Here is a 13,846-nt window from a genome sequence, read left to right as displayed (position 1 = left end):
TATAGGACAGCGATGGCGAACCTATGACACGCGTGTCAGAGGTGACAGGCGAACTCATTTTTTGGGTTGATTTTTCTTTGTTAAATGGCATTTAAATATATAAAAGGTGTTTTCCCTTGAGTTTCTCTCTCAGTTATTCAAAAACTGGACAAAACTATTTTAAAACTAGGCTTTATATTTGGACAGGAACATTAATTTTCCACATAAATTATGAAGTCCCTTCAAGTTTTTGATCCAAAGATAAAAGTTACAATTTATTACAATAAGCTGTCCTACGGGAAGCCATAAATGTACAAAAGTGAGAAGAATAATGTAAATCCCACACTTGACTCCAATGGTGTTTTGTAAGATTTAAGGAGAAAAAAGCTGTCCGTGAAAGGTTATTTGTAAGGCTGTGAAGAGTGAGCCGCTACGGGTCATACATTGGTTATTTCCTTGCACGTAAATCAAAGTTATGTATTTTATACAATAATGTGAATACTTATTAACAGCAAACTCTGGTTTCTCCTGAGCTACTCCTAGCTTCCCACCTCATCTCCACCCCCTCACAACAGACACACACACACACACACTGACCTGCCTCACACACACATATGCACACACAGACCTGCCACACACACACACACACACACACGCATACACTGACCTGCCTCATACACACATGCACACATACAAACCTGCCACACACACGCACACACTAACCTGCTACGTACACACAGACCTGCCACACACACGCATACACTGACCTGTCATACACACACGCACTGACCTGCTGTCCCGACACACACACACACACACACACACACTGACCTGCCTCATACACACATGCGCACATACAAACCTGCCACACACACGCACACACACACTGACATGTCATACACACACACACTGACCTGCTGTCCCAGGGCCTCGCCCTTCATGAGATGGCGGACCTTGCTGAGAATGCACTGCTGGAGCTGGCCCCAGGAGATGGTTCTGTCCTCCCTGATCAGGAATGGTGGCCCAAACCTGAAAATCCAAGGACATCGGGTTATTTCAGCGGAGGAAAAACCAACACGTGGGACCTTTGCTCTATCATTTACACTCTCTCCACTGTCATCAACTCGACTAACGTTTCTGTGGTTTTTTGTTTTTCACAAGAAGCTCATGTTGAAAAATCACCCGAGATACACTGCAGCAGCAGGAACCGTGCCGCCGAAAAGCACTTCCTCTAAGTGCACATCTGCCTTGCCGGCGGATAATGCCGAATATCCACGTGACAAATAGCCAGTTTGGCTCAGTGGATAGAGTGTCAGCCTGTGGACTGAAGGTCCCGTGTTCGATTCCTATCAAGGGCACATGCACAGGTTGCGGGCTCGATTCCCAGTAGGGGGCGTGCAGGTGGTGGCCGATCAATGATTCTCTCTCATCATTGATGTTTCTATTGCTCTCTCTGATGTTTCTCCTTTCCTCTCTGAAATCAATGGAAATATTTTCTTTTTTAAAAAAGAAAGAATGTGAAGCTGTAGAATAAACTTTGCACAAGTCTCAGGTGCTGTGTCCGGAGAGGCAAGCGCACTGGGCCACCCACTGTGCGGACAGATGGGGTTATCTGCCTTGTCCGCTACTATTAGGCATTCAGATTGCTTCAACTTTTTATTGAAACAATGCTTGCTTATAACAGGACGACATGTACTCTTATACACACCTCTGGGTGCACATGACTAATTGTTCCTTTGGGATAAAGTCCCAGAAGTAGAAATGCAAGACCAAAGCTGCCTGCCCTCCAGAAAAGCCACCCCAGCGTACCGACGAGGCACCTGCCCAGAACGGGCATCGCCAATCTCTAAAACTTCTTTAACAACCTGAAAGGTTAAGAACAGCATCTTGGCCCTAACTGGTTTGGCTCAGTGGATAGAGCGTCAGCCTGCGGATAGAAGGGTCCCAGGTTCGATTCCGGTAGGGGATGTGTAGGAGACAGCTGATCGATGTTTCTCTCTCATCCATGTTTCTAACTCTCTATCCCTCTCCCTTCCTCTGTGTAAAAAAATCAATAATAAAAAACACAAAGAATAGCATCTTGCTGTTGCAGTCAGAACTTCTACTAGCACATGAAGAGGCATATTTAATTTCAGCTTGTGTTCCTTCTGGAAATGCATGTGAATCTCTGAAGCTTGTGTTACTAAAAGAGTATTTCTCTCCCTTATCTGAGAGCTGGGTTTTGCATGATGGATCTGAAGCCTTTTTCTGTCACATGATGCCAATATGTTTCCTCTGTGTGCTTTGCCTTTCAAATTTGCTTTGAGTTCAAAATTGTAAATCTATTTAAAACATTACCCTGTTCTCTTATAGACCCTGACTTAAGTGTTAAAACAGTCCCCACCCAAAGACATAAATATGCCCCTACATTATCTTCAAGCTATTTTAAGGTTTCCTTTACTACAATCACCTATCTAATCAAATCTGGAATTTACACATGTGAATTTATGGTGGGAGTAAAAAATTGATTATATAAAATTTAAAAAGAAATCAATTAAGTCAGCATTTTATATAGAATAATTCATTCCCTACCTAGTAATATGAAATATACCATGTCTATCATATAATACTTAAATATACTTTGGCCTAGTCTGTTCATTGACTTAAATATCTATCCTTCTGCCTGTATCACAATATTTTAATAATCACAACTTCATTCTGTTCTAATAGAACAATCCTTCTTCTTTGCCCAATATTTTCTGACTATTCTTACAACCTTATTAGTCCAGATAAATTTTATATTTTATCAATCTAAAAATTTTTTATTGGAGCCACATATCTTTTAAACATTTTATTTGGACTATATATGAAAAGTCTCTGTTTTTGTATATTAGTTATGTAGCCAGTCACTTGCCTGAACTCTTTTGTTAGTTTTAATCATTTTCAAGTTCTTGGTTCTCTGGACAGTGGATCTGCAAATAGCTGTAACTGTACCTCCTTACAATTACAGAGCCAGTTTCTTCTTCCTTGTCCTACCATACTGCCCAAACCTCAGTACACAATCTATATACATATAAGCCCAGCGACCATTACAGTGGAACCACCAGAACGACGGTAGCTGTGATGTACCCTGTGCCAGCCAACCAGCCTGATCCGGGCCCCAATTGCCCGCCTCTCCAGCCGGCCCGGGCCGATCCGCCCCCAACACCCCAATCGGGGTTGGGGGTGGCCACCAACTGCCTGCAGCCCCTCCCCCTAGCCAACCCAGACCCTGATCGGCCCCCAACACCCCTAAATCACTGCCTGGCTCCCTGATGCATGTACATTTAGTGAAAGCACAAGAAAATAATTATCAGTCTCTTCTGTCCCCAACCAGAGTCTCCAGAGGGCTCTGCTAATACTGCAGCCAAGTGTGGAATTCTCTCTCCATGGCCCTCAGCCCCAGGAGACCTTCCAAGTTAGCCAAAAAGGCAACCTAAGCATTGACGGGATGGTGGCCCTTTGCTGAGGAATGCAGAGAGGCTGGGTGGGGATTTTGTGAAATTGTGATGCCTTGCAGATTAGGTGAGCTTCCAATCTCTCTTTAAAAGGGGCAGCCCAGAGGCTGCCAGTAGCAATAGCGGAAGGTAGGCACATTCAAAAACAGAAAAACTTTTAAACAAACAGACGTGAAGATCATAGTGGGAAACTGAGAGCAGAGCCCTGGGAAGAACGCAAAAATCATTCAGGGGCCATCATCCATCTTGATATAGGTTTGCAAGCAACACATAAACAACTTCATCTCATGGCACGTGAAATGCAAAACAGTTCTGCTGTAGGTTTTCCTTTGGCCATCCTTCAAGTATAATTAGATCCAGCTAGGGGGAGAGCTATGGCTCCCAGCATTAGAACAGGCAGCTCTGCCCAATGGGCCCCCATCAGGGCAGGTGGGCCGGCCAGAACCCACCCGTGCATGAATTCATGCACCAGGCCTGTAGTATAAAATAATAGTGGTGAAAGCAAGAATAATTGTTCCTGAAGTTAATTTAAAAAGCTTGCAATGTTTAATTGTTAAGGACAATGTTTGCCATCTGCTTAAATTATTCCAGTCCCTATTCCTAGTTGATTAACCTTGAAAAACGGGTGTTTAATTTAATCAAATTAGAATTATTCTAGACAGAATTCCACATACACATCTACACATCCCAGACATCACGTAAAAAGGATGCAATGAAACATACCTGCTTGCCTGCTGCCCTGACCCCACCAGGTTACAGAAGAGGATTAGCACCTTGTTCTCCCTGTGGGCAGGCAGGGACAACCGCTCACCTGCACGGGCTGCCAAGCGAGGGGACACGGACAGACCAGGCGAAGGAGCTGAAGAGAGAGAACTACATTTGTATTCTTCAAGGAGCTACTTCGCTGGGTCAAAACCCCGCTTCTCTGGGCCCTCATTCTCTTAACCACCTTTAGGAGACACTAGAGCACTTTAGGGGAAGAGATAGAAGGTTCGTGGCACTTGACGATCATATAAATAGTAGAGAATTTGTGTTGTGTTCAGCCAGTAATTAAAAAAATGAGGGTAGGGATTTTAATGAACACTTTTCAAAGCCAGTCTGAAAAATACTCCAAAGGCATTGTGGATGCTCGTACGCCTGGCCAGAGCCACAGAATACCCACTGTCTTCGAAAGCCAACATAAGAAGCACACAGAGCAGGTAGGAATCTTTACCCTTGGGGAAGTAGGGGGTCTGGACTTTCCTCAATTTCTAATCGGTTCTGAAAATTTGACTTTTAAGGCACAGATGTGTCGCCTGTGATTGAATTTGAAATGAGGGCTTGTTTCACTGAGCTACAACATAATCAGGGCCAGTCAATGTCCTGTCCCAGATTGCTTGCCCAGAGCCTCTCTGTTGACCCAGAACCACCATAGACACCTGGTCCCCACACCTGTCACCTAGGCTCGCTGAGGATGCAGGGCTTGGGCACAGGATTAATCTGGGGATATGGGGACACTGGCACAGGGTCCTTGACTGACTAAATGACCTGCAATGAAAGATTGTCAGATACTGGCCATCTTAGCCAATCCAAAGTTTAGGAAAGCCAAGCATTGGGAAGCGGAACTGTTAACAAAAAGTCATTTATAACCTCTCTGGCCATCTGCTGCTCGAACTTATAGTTTTTACTTTAAGCACAGACCTTGACTCTCTGGAGTCTGAACCCAAAGACTAACCAGCACCTGTTCTGATTAGTGCTCGTCAAAGTGTGCTCTCGGGACAGCAGCATCACCTGGGAACTCGTTTCCCTTGAAAATTCTCAGGCCCCGCCCCAGGCCTAGAGAATCAGAAAGAAACCCTGTGGGTAGGGCTCAGCAATCTGCTCAAACAAGCCCTCCAGGTGACTCTGAGACTCACGAAGGTCTTGAAAGCCCCCGTATTCATGGAATATTTTAAAGGAATCAACCATCTGTACAACAAATATCAGAGAAAATAAGCCTCCAAGTACGAAAACTAAATGTCTTATGCCTCAGGACCCCATGAGTACTCTCTCAGACCTGTAGCCCACGATGTTCAAGCACTATTGTACCTGCGAGTGTCCCCTGGCCAGGTGGCGGAGGGGCTGGGAAGGCATACACGTTATCTCCCTCTGCTATCGTGTTCAGGTCGTCTTCATCAAAGAAAGACCGCTGGAGTCCACTGGGGCACAGTTCAACCAGGATCACCTGGAATGAGAAGGATCGTTTTCCACCGTGATTTCTCACAGGGAACTTAACAAATAAGAAATCTAAAAGCGAAGGGATTAAGAAGTACAGATTGGCCATTACAAAAGTCATGGGTTTGTAAAGTGCTGCATAGGGAATAGAGTCAATAATATTGTAATAACTATGTATGGTGTCAGATGGGTACTAGACTTATGGGGGCAAGGGGGTCACCTCATAAGTTATATAAAGGTCCACTATGCTGTACACTTGAAACTAATGTAATATTGAATGTCAACTATAATTGAAAATTTTTAACAATGTGTTTTTAATAATAAAAGAGACTGATAGATTTACAACTGTCCTTTACCCTTCCCTCCCTTCTAGCTAGTGAGAAATACTACTTATTTTTAACACTAAAATACAGTAGATATAACAATTAGATTAAATACAGACATCTCAACTGCAACAATAGGATATCACACTGGCCTAGGGAAGGGAGGGGGGGAGTTGAAAATCTAAACTTTAATACCCAGCTAAAGTATCATGCAAGGTGAGCATAAAATAAAGTCTTCTTCAGATCTCCATTGAAAGAATTTCTGAAGTGTACTGCCAACATTTTTTTACATTATCACATACATGAAAAATATGTTTATGGAACACTGAGGTAAGCAGAAGAATCTGGTTTTGTAGAGGAGAAGTGGGGGTGACTGCATTGAGGGTCCCGGATGCCCCAGTCCCAACGTGGTCACCTCCAGGGCTACAGGAATCAACGTCTCAGTGCACACAAACCATTCAAGGCACGGTGGCTGGAAATTTTCTTGTAAAAGATACATTTCAGGGTTTAAAAAAAAAACAAACAAAACTGAATCCAGAGCAATACTGGAGTTTTAAGGAGAAATGATAAACCAAAAAAAGGTAATCATTGGTGAATGTAAATATGCAGTGACTATATAAACCTAAAATAACAAGTAAACTACTACTACAAGGAAGAACAGGGAGGAGGGATTATCCATCTACAATAATATCTAAATCAAAAAGGTATAAAAAGAAATTAAAGCATGTCGAGATCCTTGTGTTGCTTGGGAAAATTAACATAAGACTTTATTAATGCATGTTGACTTTTTTAAAATATAATTTTATTGATATCAGAGAGGAAAGGAGAAGGGAGAGAGAGAGAGCTACATCAATGATGAGAATCATTGATTGGCTGCCTCCTGCACGACCCCTACTGGGGATCGAGCCCACAACTCGGACATATGCCCTTGACCAGAATCGAACCTGGGACCCTTCAGTCCACAGACCGACGCTCTAGCTACTGAGCCAAACCAGCTAGAGCTGCATGTTGACATCTTAATGATAACCAGTAAGAGCATAGAAATATAATGTATATGTTCCAAACCTGAAGAGATGAAGAAAAATTGCTCAAACCAAAAGAAGCAATAAAGAAAGGGATAAAAGGGTAAATAGAAAGCATAAAATAAGTCCAAATATGTTCATGATCATATATAATATAAATGGAAAAAAGTGGCCAGTTAAAACTAAACGTCAAAATAGATTTTAAGTTCCAATCAAAGTGCGCTCTCCTGCACTTAGGAATCCCAACTGATATGTATCTCCCTGAACAAACAGGTCACACCTTTCAATTCCCCAACAGTCTTTTCACTCTCTTAACTATTCAAACTCTACCTCTCAGACTTTTGGTCTTTTATTACTGACACTAGAGGCCCGATGCATGAAATTTGTGCAAGAGTAGGTCTTCGGCCCTAGCCGGCTTGGCTCAGTGGATAGAGCGTCGGCCTGCGGACTGAGGGGTCCCAGGTTCGATTCCGGCCAAGGGCATATGCCTGGGTTGTGGGCTCCATCCCCAGTACGGGGTGTGCAGGAGGCAGCCTTTGCAGGCGAGGCTGCCTCGATCCCTCCCTCGTAGCCACACAGGCTGCCTCGAACCCACGGCTGCAGCCCCAGGTTCATCCCGGAAGGACGTCCAGAAGGACATCTGGTCTAAGTAGCATATTATGCTTTTAATATTATAGATTTTTCCCCCAAGACTCTCACCTACCGTCCTATTCTCTTCTCTCTCATCCTCTCAATAGATCTTCCTCTTTGCAGGCGAGGCTGCCTCGATCCCTCCCTCATAGCCACACAGGCTGCCTCGATCCCACGGCTGCAGCCCCAGGGTCATCCCAGAAGGACATCCAGAAGGACATCTGGTCTAAGTAGCATATTATGCTTTTAATATTATAGATTTTTCCCCCAAGACTCTCACCTACCGTCCTATTCTCTTCTCTCTCATCCTCTCAACTTTGCAGGCGAGGCTGCCTCGATCCCTCCCTCATAGCCACACAGGCTGCCTCGATCCCACGGCTGCAGCCCCAGGGTCATCCCAGAAGGACATCCAGAAGGACATCTGGTCTAAGTAGCATATTATGCTTTTAATATTATAGATTTTTCCCCCAAGACTCTCACCTACCGTCCTATTCTCTTCTCTCTCATCCTCTCAATAGATCTCCATAGAGCACAAAGCAAGAAACACAGAGTTTTACCCACTTGAGATCCTTATAAAATGACTGTAGAGGTCAGAGGGACCGGGGTGGAGGCAGGAAGCAGCGCTGGGGTCATGGAAAGGCTCAGTAGTCATAGTGTCCTACAGGATGTGCACGCAGGTAAAATTTAAACAGATTTTTAACTGTGAAGCGTGTGTGCTTTATTTTATGTATATTATTCCTTAACAAAAAGGTTAATGGTATTTTTTAATTTGAAAAAAATCCCTTGAGGTCTTTAAGGAAGTATAAAATTTCCCTTTTACAATTAAAGAAACAGAGGACCAATTACTTTGTCCAAGGTCAGAACACTAGAAAGTGACTGAATCACAATGAAAGCCCCGTTCTCAGCCCTTCCCCTCATGACACAGTGATTCTCACCACCGTCACCTCTACCCTGTCCTTTCATGGGGGGACCCCTGTAATCCAATCTTGTTACCAAGTTTCCTTCAGACTATAATTGAAAATTTTTAACAATGTGTTTTTAATAATAAAAGAGACTGATAGATTTACAACTGTCCTTTACCCTTCCCTCCCTTCTAGCTAGTGAGAAATACTACTTATTTTTAACACTAAAATACAGTAGATATAACAATTAGATTAAATACAGACATCTCAACTGCACCCCAACATGCCACAACCAGGGCCAGGGCCAGAGCCAGGGAGCAGCCTGCAACTAATGTACATGCCTCTTCACCAGAATCGAACCTGGGACCCTTTATTCCTAAGGCCAATGCTCTATCCACTGAGCCAAACCGGCTAGGGCCCAAGGCTCCTTTACAAAAGAGGTAGAGCACAGCCAATCCCACTTTCCGCCGAAGCTCCCCTTTTGTGTTACACGGCCTCAGTTCCCTCAGTGGCCCTCACATTTCACTGATTGTCCCTTCCATAACGTGGCTTATATTCTTGGGAGTGAAAATACAGAATAGTGGCACAGGCTCTGAAATCAAACCATCCGTGTTCACATCCTGGCTCAGCGGTGTGACCCTGGGCAAGTCACCCAACCTCGCCATGCCTCTTCTTTGCTCACTGGTAAATGAGGACAACTGCAGTATCCACTTCACAGGATGTTGTGAGAATTAAATTGCCTACGGATATAAAGTTCATAGAGTACCCAGCGCTTATTAAGCACTGCTGAGGGGTAGTGACTGTGGAATCACTGTAGTTGCAATCACCACCACCTTCTTGGAAGACAAAGGCAGTGTCTTCTGGTTATTCTCTGTAAATGCCCAGAGAGGTCAAGACCTAGTCATCACAGACACCAGGGATGACTAGTCACACAGAAACCCATGAGTCATGCTGGCGTCACCCGAGAACCAGAAATTAGCCTAAGCGAGCGAGACAGCTGGCTCAGTTAGCATCTCGCCCTCCAGTGACCAGGCCCCAGGCGCTTCCATCAGACCTCCTCCACAGGGACGCTGCCTTCCTGGGCCACCATCTTCCTCAGGGCTGCCACTGTGCCGAGGATGGGCACCGCCAGCCCAACCCGCAGGAAGCGCTGGCTCTGAGAGGGGAAGACCAAGGTGACGCTCAAGAACCTGAAAAAGAGGGAAGAGTCCACATCCTTAAAGGACTGAGATGAACTGTGACCAACACCACTGACACTAGGTCAAGCTCAGCACCTGGGCTTCTCTCTGCTTCCAGGGCGGGTCACTATATTCCACTGTCATCGGTGGCACTGGAGAGCCAATTCTCCACAGATACCAGCTGAGTACTTTTCCACCAAGTTAAAAATAAAAGGTATTTGGTTTACGCCCTGGCCGGTTTGCTCAGTGGTTAGAGCGTCAGCCTACGGACTGAAGGGTCCCAGGTTTGATTCCGGTCAAAGGCACATGCCTGGGGTGCGGGCTCGATCCCCAGTGTCGAGTGTGCAGGAGGCAGCCGATCAATGATTCTCTCTCATCACTGATGTTTCTATCTCTCTCTCCCTCTCCCTTCCTCTCTGAAATCAGTAAAAGTATATTTTTTTAAAAGGTATTTGATTAATAATCACAACACAGACCTACGGTCTCAAGGTTGTTTGTTAACTAGATAATCTTCAAGCTTCTCCTGCATTCTGCTTCAACACTACCGATGCTGCCCTCCTTCCTTTTTTAAATTCTCCCTGGGTGATGGATGAGACAGGGCCCTTGGCTGGCCCCACTCCCTCCTGTCCCCACCAACTCACCGGGCCTCACTCCTCCAGCTCCCGTCTCTCCTGCTCTATAATTACCCAATTCGCACAGCTAACTAATAGAGCTGGGATTTGAACCCAGGCAGGCAGGTCCCAGAGTCAGTGGGCCTAACCGATGTGCTATGATGAATCAAGTCAGGAACCTTTACTCACATCTACCAGCAGCCATCATTGCATGATGGCACTGGTGACAGGATAAGCCCCTGTTCCATGTGTGGCATAAACTAGCAGCACAGGAATTCAGAGCAGAAAAGGATTAAGATGCCAGGAAAGGCTTGATGAAGCTGTCATGGTTTCAGCTGCATCCTACAGATGGAGGATCTCAATAGACAGAGGGCAAGAGAAATAGTACGTACAGAGGTGGGGAACACCGGAAGAAATGCCACCATCTAATTATTATTATTTTTGCTTAATCCTCACTCAAGGAGATTTTTCCATTGATTTTTAGAGAGAGTGGAAGGGAGGGGGAGAGAGAGAACCATCTTTGTGAGAGAGACACATCAATGGGTTGCCTCCTGCATGTGCCCCGACCGGGGCTGGGGATCGAGCCTGCACTGAGGTACCTGCCCTTGACTTAGAATTGAACCCAGGACTCTTCAGTCCGCAAGCCAACTCTCTATCCACTGAGCCAAATGGGCAAATGCCACCATCTTGATGCCAGTGAAGGTACCCCATTGTGGGAGCTCACTAAACTTCCGTGAGGCTGACATTGGCCAGGTGCCTGTGGTCACTGTGAGGACCTGCGATGCTGGGATGCCTGCACCATGCGCTTCTTCCTTATAGAAAGCTGGGCCCCACATGGCTCTTGCCCAATCCTGACTCCCCTTTCCTTTTTGTCTCACCTCCTCCAATCACCCTTTTCCTTTTTCTTGGCTCCTTCGATAAACCTTTTCCTACATCTTCACAAACAAGAAAAAGGAGTGGAAACAAAGCAAAGAAAAGCAGGTGGTGACACATTTTCTCTGGGTTGCCCATCTGACCAACTGGTACCCATTGGCCCATGCCAGCTTCTGAACAGGCCAAAGACATAAGCCAGGTGCTGGTAAACAAAAGCACTGTTTATAATTCCTTCTTCAGCTACGAGAGGACACAGTAACCTTTCACTTTATTCATCACATGCCATAACGGAATGTCGCCCAGCTAGAAGGCTGGTTTCTAGAAAACACTGGCTGAGAAGTAAGAGAGACAGGTGCAGCTACAAGGCCAGAGGTTCCCCAAAGGAGGAAGGATTTCAGGTGCACCGGGCACAGCACTCACATACCTGGTCTGGCGCAAGGGGATGGACAGGGACACACACAGGAACGGATCGAAGGTGTTGCTCTGCTTCAGGCAGTGGGGACAAGTCAAGGAAGATCTGTGAGGGCAAAGACGGACGTTTAATCACATCTGAACTGTCTAGTGGTTGCTCAAAAAGTTACGTACAGAATTATCATTGCAATTCCACTCCTAGGTAAATGCCCAAAAGAACTGAACACAAATATTCAGACAAATACTTGGACGCAAATGCTCCTAGCAGCATTATTCACAACAGTCAAAGGGCGAAAACAACCCAAGTGACCACCAATGGTTCATAAACAGAACGTAGTATATCCACACAGTGGGCTGTTACCCAGCCACAAGTCCTGACAATGCTACTCCGTGGCTTAAACTTGACATTACTTATAGCCTTTAAACCCTTTTAAATTTCACGCTCCCTCACTTTAGTGCCTTTGAAAGTGAAGTGCCGCTTCCATATTCCACATGGTTGCTCCAATTACTTCCTTAATCACGAAATGCACCATTTCTTCCAAGACACAGGGATTTCTGGATGCTACATTCCTGATCCCAAAGCTACACTGACTTCCTTGGGAACATGGAACAGCAGCCCACTGGCAGTCTGCTCTCTCCACTAGACAGCCCAAGGCTGATGTGGCTCAGTGGATAGAGCATCCACCCATGCACCGAAGGGTGGCAGGATCAATTCCCGATCGAGAGCACATACCTGGGATGAGGGATCAATCCCTGGCCCCAATTGGGGCACATGTGGGAGGCAACCAATCGATGTGTGTGTGTGTGTGTGTGTGTGTGTGTGTCTCTCTCCTCCCTTCTTTTCACTCCCAAAATCAATGGAAAATATAATCCTCCCGTGAGGATAACAAACAAAAAAACCAGGTTCCCAACTCCATGGAGAGCACCTGCCCTGCTTGATGGGTTTTCTGTTGAGCAAACAAAATAGAAAAGACCAGGGACCGGCAAGGACATGGGAGGTTTTCTGGGTGCCCGCCCCCAACCCCAGCAACCCGCGTGGTCTGCTCCTAGCAGGTCCCTCTCCTGGACACAAGCCTATTTATAGATGCCAACACTGATTTAGGAAACAGACCCAAGTACTCAACGCTCAATCCCTCCCACTGCCTCTGATAAACTGCCCTTCAGGAAAACCATGGGAATGGTTTGGTAAAAAACTGTGTATCAGACATCAAGCTCCCGCCACCAGGGGAACCTGGCATTGTGGGGTCTCGCCACCCCTTTTCCCTTCCAGTCCTTCTCCCACGTCACCCATCACATACCTATACATAGCAGAGGCCTGAAGAATGCATTTGTGTTGTTGGGAAATTTCCAAATCCCCGTCTCACACTTAAGCAAAGAAATGGAAAGGAATATTTTTACTTTTTGTTTTAACCTACTAAAACTGCCTCAGTATAGGCCTTTATCTAGAGCCATGAATCTCTATCAGGAAGCAAGAGATGTGTGGATTGGAAAAAACATACAAGGGTCTAATTTTATCTTTGAAGGATGAAGAAAACATGCTGCAGGCACAATAAGCTACAGAAAGGATGTGAAATACACCTGTTTCTCAGAGGATGAGGAATAAGGACAGAGTGGGACCAACAGAGTGAGGGGCAGTGTCACGCTTACAGAAACTCCAGAAGTTCCCAGCTACCCCTCAGCAGGTATAAGGGGCCCTGTCCCCCTCCAGCGCGCTCACGCCCCGTCCTCATGTCCCCCAGCGGCCCCAGGGAAAAGGGGCAGGAAATCACCCACTGCCCTTCCGTGTGCACTCGCCCATCTCCCTGCGGGGTTGGCTCTCTGGTCACCTACTTCTGTTGTAACGCCCAGCAGTCAGCCGCCAACTCGCACTGCTCTGCTCCCCCAGTTCCAAACGCCAGGAATGAGCCTGCAGCTTCGACACTGAACAGCTCACCACTCTGACTCTCCCGGCTGCCAAATGCACACTTCACACCTCAAACCTGGCCAGCTTCACCCGCTCACTGGCAGTGGAACTAATGTCTACCATAATTATGACGACACGTAAGCAAGGTGCCACCTCTCCAAGATCTCAAGTGACCACCAATTCCAAAGCTCCTCTGCCTAACGGGAACGCTGCCTGCGACAGGGACCAGACCAGACTGTCTGCACATAAAGCTACGAAGAGCAGGATGCAATAAACAAGCCCACACGCGTGTGTACACACACACACACACACACACACACACACTCGCGCCCCCCCCACACACCA

General features: G+C 46.0%; 1 protein-coding gene across 1 annotated transcript in view; it reads right to left on the bottom strand.

The window, feature by feature from the left end:
• Positions 1-13,846, bottom strand: part of USP43 (ubiquitin specific peptidase 43) — a gene marked incomplete at its 5' end in the record, with an annotated part of 55,945 nt that overhangs the window by 21,958 nt on the left and 20,141 nt on the right. The window contains 5 exons of the mRNA XM_006761680.2: positions 894-1,008; positions 4,179-4,314; positions 5,523-5,658; positions 9,580-9,715; positions 11,612-11,704. Coding sequence (XP_006761743.2) covers positions 894-1,008; positions 4,179-4,314; positions 5,523-5,658; positions 9,580-9,715; positions 11,612-11,704 — 616 coding nt within the window. The remainder of the gene's footprint in view (positions 1-893; positions 1,009-4,178; positions 4,315-5,522; positions 5,659-9,579; positions 9,716-11,611; positions 11,705-13,846) is intronic.

This window comes from Myotis davidii, unplaced genomic scaffold (assembly GCF_000327345.1).
Source record: "Myotis davidii unplaced genomic scaffold, ASM32734v1 scaffold37, whole genome shotgun sequence".
Classification (NCBI taxonomy): domain Eukaryota; kingdom Metazoa; phylum Chordata; class Mammalia; order Chiroptera; family Vespertilionidae; genus Myotis; species Myotis davidii.
The sequence above is the reverse complement of the archived record's forward strand: the minus strand, read 5'-3'. Positions and strand labels throughout refer to the sequence as shown.